At 36.1% G+C, this 5,363-nt stretch overlaps 1 protein-coding gene and 1 long non-coding RNA gene across 2 annotated transcripts; both read left to right on the top strand.

Annotated features, from left to right (window-relative positions):
* Nucleotides 1-1,902: 1,902 nt before the first annotated feature.
* On the top strand, nucleotides 1,903-3,233 carry LOC122829769 (immunoglobulin G-binding protein H-like). The gene is made up of 2 exons (XM_044114597.1): nucleotides 1,903-2,728; nucleotides 2,913-3,233. The coding sequence occupies exon 1, from the start codon at nucleotides 1,903-1,905 to the stop codon at nucleotides 2,581-2,583; it is 681 nt and encodes a 226-aa protein (XP_043970532.1). The 3' UTR covers nucleotides 2,584-2,728; nucleotides 2,913-3,233.
* Nucleotides 3,234-3,865: 632 nt separating this feature from the next.
* LOC122829777 lies at nucleotides 3,866-4,988 on the top strand. The gene is made up of 2 exons (XR_006370424.1): nucleotides 3,866-4,411; nucleotides 4,519-4,988. It is a non-coding gene; the product is annotated as an uncharacterized LOC122829777 (long non-coding RNA).
* Nucleotides 4,989-5,363: the final 375 nt, after the last annotated feature.

Below are 5,363 nucleotides of genomic sequence, written 5' to 3'. Positions count from 1 at the left end.
GGTAAAATATGTAACTTATGTTTTTGCAGTGAGAAGCAAAGGAAGGGTTTCCTACACTGCAAAAACATAAAATCTTACCAAGTATTTTTGGTTAAGTTTAGTACAAATATCTCAGCACAATTGAAGTAAGAGGAAATCAATTAATAACTTTTCAGCAAGAAAACTGAGCTGGTTTTAAGCAAATAATTTTTGAATATTCATGGGAAAGACATCTTGTTACACAGTAACTGAAATAATCTACCAGTGGAGCTAGAACGTTTTCATAAATATTAAGGATTATTAACTTAAAACAAGCTCTTAAATTTTACCAAAAAATTATAACAGCTTGTTTAAGTCAATAATTTCTCAATATTGTTGAAAAAGTTCTAGTTCCATTGGCAGATAAATTTATTTAAAGGAAAAATGTCTTGTTAGAAGTTAAATAATTTAATACTAGTACTAATTATTAATCTAAGTAAACTCCTACATGTTAATGAAAAGTTACTTGCCAGTTATTTTCATCTTGTTTTAAGTGTAGTAAGACATTTGCATTAGAAACTTAAAAATACGAGGAAAATGTGTTTTTGCAGTGCAACAACCTGTTGCACAGGGGCGGTTCTAGGATCTGACCTTTAGGGCTGCTGAGCCCCCAGCAGGGCTAAAACCCATGAAAAAATATTTGGTGCAGTTTTCTAAATCTGTTTATTTACAAACATTCACAAACAAAATTAAGAGACATGTTGTCAGTAATTCATAGAATAAACAATGTTCATTTTACTCAAACATATAAAGAGTAAAATCAGAGAAATTTTACATTTTTCCCAGAGGTGATTAAACTCAGTTTGAAACAGAATCTCTAGACCTCATCATACCTGCCAACATCTGCTAACATTAATGAGACACAAGCAGCTGTGGAGTGGAAATTCAAATAAAATCTACTTAAAACTTTGCATTTCCAGTCATTTGAAGAACATTTTACTAAAGTCATAGGATTAATAAACCTAAAAACAGTTTATTATCAAGGTAGAAGTTCAGGTTAATGACTATTGAAAATGATTCTTTAACCTGAACTTTATTTGAAAATCATATGTAGAAATTGTATTAAACTTATTTTTATCTGAAGGTTATGTGGCTGTTGGCCTTTTTTACAAGAAAATAATGTCCATCTGTGGAAAAGTGGACATTATGAGTCGGGTTTTAATATTTCAGTTCACAGTTCATGAAGTGGGCCTGTCATAGTTTCTATTAATTCCATATTCAAGAATGATGTATGTAATGATTGATGTAAATTGTACGTTTTGTGATTCATATTCTTAAACTGTTGTCCACTTGTTTTGGCGCTGTCCCTTTGTTGATGCTTTTTGGCAGAATCGGTGTGACTTTATCCACAACATCATAGAAGCTCAATTTATGAAAAGATTCTTACTTGGCCTCACTAAAAACTCAATTCAGAGTTTCTCATAAATCCTTTATTGTCACTAAATATCATGTTCATTGTTCCAGGCAGGGGAAGCCATGCCTTGCTGCATTTTACAATGAAGTTAAGTTTTATATCCGGACTATCAAAGATAAAAAATAGCTATTAAAATAATTGAAATCTGTATTGCTTTGAATGAACCGAAGCCCCTTAAGTTTTTCTTTTCCTTGAATTTGTTTATCTGTATTCATCAGTATTTGTTTTTCTTGAGGCATAATAAATGTTTCACTCTGTCATTTTACAGTGTATCTGTGGATAAAGTTAAAAAAAAAAAAACATACCCCCCACCCCCTCACCCCCACACTCAACAGACTTCTTGTGGCTTTGATGTCAAACAGTGATGTCACTCATCCTGTCTGTGACATCACTGGTGACTGTCTTTGTATTCCCAGATTCCATAGAGAAATTCATTTCCAGTTTTAGATATAACTGACAAAGCAAGCAGAATGGCAGGACAGGATTTATTTACAGCTGAACTTGATGCTTTAGAAAAGCACCGCCGGCAGCTGGACAGTGAAAATGAGCAGCTGCAGGAGTCGGTGGAAAGCTTGAGGATAAAATTCCAGCGCCTCAACAGCAGACGGATTGAAAATGCAAGAAGCTGGCAGAAGCAGAAGGAGATTCTTGAAAGACAACATGAATATAGTAAAAATCTGATAAGGTCCATTAAGATGAACTTTGAAGAAACAAGTGGACCAGCTGAGTGGTTAAAATGTGATCGTAATGACATAGCACAGCTAAGCGTGGTCCTTCAGCAGACACGAAACACTGAAAGAGAAAATGTAGAGGACTCATTTACTGACAAGTCCAAAGAACTTAATGAGCTTAAAGCTGACCACGAAGAGCTTCAGGACGAGATCAGTGCTTTGAATGCAAAGCTTCAGAGCATTAATGCCAGGATGGCAAAAGAAACCAAGAATGTCCGGCCAAGAGAAAAGAGCCCTGACAAAACCCCTGATAAGAGCCCTGATAAGGGGTCTCTTCAGGGCTCTTATCAGGATAAGACCCCTGATAAAACCCCTGACAAGACCCCTGATAAGAGCCCTTGTGAGACCCCTGATAAGAGCCCAGATGAAACCACTGATAAGACCCCTGAAGAAATCCCAAAACCGACGTTGCTCAAATGAGTTGGACATATTTTGATCAATATGTACCAATCTGGAATGCTGAGATACTGGGTGCCACCGTGGATTTTTTGAACTGAACTTCTACCTTTATTATTTATTAATCCAGCACTTTGTCTCTTTTTATTTTCCTCCATGGGGTGGGGAGGTAAGCAGGGAGTCCAAAAAATACATAAAAAATTAGGTCATCTAGCCGTAAGAGCTTATGAGGATTTTTTTTCTCTCTTTTTCTCGTCTTGAGTCAAAGAAAGAGATTGTAAGACTGTTTTTTAAACAAGATTTCAAAGTAAAACAGCCAAATTATTTACATTATGGTTTTTTTTGGCTTACAGAGGTTCATCTGAGGACTTGAGCAAGCACTGGAAAGTCTTGAACGGAGCTCACTTCTTGAAATGAGATGAAGAGAAGTAATTGTGTCATCATCCACAAAACTGTGTACTGCAGCTAAGTTCTGATGCCAAGGATTAGCAGCGGATAAGAGGAATTTTAACTTAACTTTCTTTCCTGCGGCAGTCTTTACATCAGGACACATAAAAGAAGTATTTTCAAACTGCTCAAAATAATACAAATAATTATGACCATTACACATTTCAAATAGCTAACCTCATTAAATGCAATTGTGTAGCGAAATTACTATTCTTCAATGGTTTTCATATTGCATATATAGGTTACAATGTGCGATTTAATTCTTGACGCATGAAAAAAACACATATTTGCAGTGCAATTAATTTTTTAAAATGATTTTAATGCACAAGTGTTTCTTATTTGATAGAAAAAGGAAAACATTGAAGGGGAACATATGCAGCAAAGTCCCCACGCTGGACTTAATTTATGAATTACGCAGTGATCCAATATGTGGCTGCCTGTCACTAATTTGACAAATTTTGATCCCATGTTAGTGTGTGCAACCTAGTAGCCAGCTAACTGATCAAGATTTCACAATATGACACTGAAAATCATTGTAAATATGGGACATGGAAAAAAACAAGGAATGCACTGAGAAAAACAAACCAGGCAGATTACAAAAATTAGCTATAGACTCAAACTTGGCAAAAAACAAAAGAAAAATTAAATCATGGTTTTAGACCCAGACCCGGCAGGCCCGAGTTCAACTCCTATCCTTGGTTTCTTTGATTTTTTCCTTTCAGACTACTGTCACATAAAGGCCACTAGCGTCAAAAAAATTTTAATTTAAAAATAAAATTAAATAAAATCAAACTAAATGGCATAAAATACAAAAAAGTTCAGATGTTTTAGAGTTTTAGGTCTAAACATTTAGCCTAAATGTTTAGGCATGTGACATGCTTATAAAATTAAGCATGTCACAGTCAAGTGCAACCTAAGTCAGAGAATGAACCACTACATAGATTTCATAAAAGGGTCAACATTATTGTTGATGTACTATACATTGTATAAACGTTGAATAACATTATACATATCAGTATGTTCAAGGTAATACACCCACAGTTTTCTGATGCTCACTTACCTTCATGCACAATCATATAGAGGTGTCTTCAATACTTATTATGTCTGCCTGTGTCGAACAACATCTAAGTCATTTTGGTCAAGTGAGTAAAATTTAAAGGACAAGGCCACAATCAGCAATTTATATTTCTTTAAGAAACAAGGTGTTGTGTTTCAGAGCCGCCCTGATACTGACGAGTGGAAAGGACACATTGAGCCAAGCAGATATTGGGTTACATCACTGCCGGAGAACCAAACAGTATAGATGTAAGTGGCTGTATGAGACAGAACCGACTGTCCAAACAAAGGAGATGCAGCATTTACTCCTGTGTTTGCTCGGAAGCTTGGAATATGAACTTGCAGTGGTGTGGGTGTTTTGAGAGTGTGACTGCCAACATTATAAACCCATTAAGTAGTTCAGATCCAACCAATGTTCATCATCCAAGTAACATGTCTACACCTTCTGGGTTACAGATAGGTGGAATTGCTCAGGATGAAATGGACTGTAAGCACAAGCCTGCTGTGGGAAAAGAGAAGTTGGCAGTGTGTAGAATATGAATATGAACCAGACAGTCAAACCCAACAGCACAGCGCAGTGTAAGACTAAATTGGTGAAGGCAAAAGTACTGGGACTGCAGAGATCTAACGAGTGTCTTTCCACTAAATCTCTTAGTCTTAAAACTCCACGGGCTCTAATGAGTTGTAGAGATTTTAACACCACTACAGAGCTCATCTTGAGTGCAGCTCAGTCATGGTTTTCAGGTTGAATTTTTCTTTATTTAGTCATGGAAAAAAAGAAGAGTAAAGTTTGGCCTGTCCCAAAAAATGAAAACCTGGAGTTAGTTCATTAATGCCTCGTCATTAATTTGTTTCGATCAGTTTTCATGATAATTTTGCTGATCATGATTGATTTGCAACAGCAATAAAAAGTGTAAAACATTCAATGAGGCGAATAGATTTTATAGGCACTGTACCCCATCACTACAGAAACACATAGCGTTCTTTTCACCTCAAATCCCATGCCACATGATTGTGTACCTGCCTTGCTTGCCAATTGGAAATAAAGGTACACAGCTCTAAGAAAACCATATTCCACCATCACCTTTTTTATATATCTGATACTGTGGTGTAAGAAATGTCATGCCCATCCATACCAGGCCACCGAGGATTTTGAACCCACGATTTTAGATGAGTTGAAGTTCATGGCAAGATAAGAGAAAATGTAATAGCAGCTTTAAATAGATTGTTTGATTAAATCTCCCACACTTGGCTTATTAATCTTCCTTATGCCTGGCCAGATGAGCACCAGTGACCTACGG

Source organism: Gambusia affinis, linkage group LG01 (genome assembly GCF_019740435.1).
Source record: "Gambusia affinis linkage group LG01, SWU_Gaff_1.0, whole genome shotgun sequence".
Lineage (NCBI taxonomy): Eukaryota > Metazoa > Chordata > Actinopteri > Cyprinodontiformes > Poeciliidae > Gambusia > Gambusia affinis.
Note: the sequence above shows the minus strand (reverse complement) of the source record. Positions and strands in the feature narration are given on the sequence as shown.

What these genes read in the sequence shown, in the direction of transcription:
- LOC122829769 (XM_044114597.1), top strand. Translation starts at nt 1,903, where the DNA reads ATGGCAGGACAGGATTTATTTACAGCTGAACTTGATGCTTTAGAAAAG.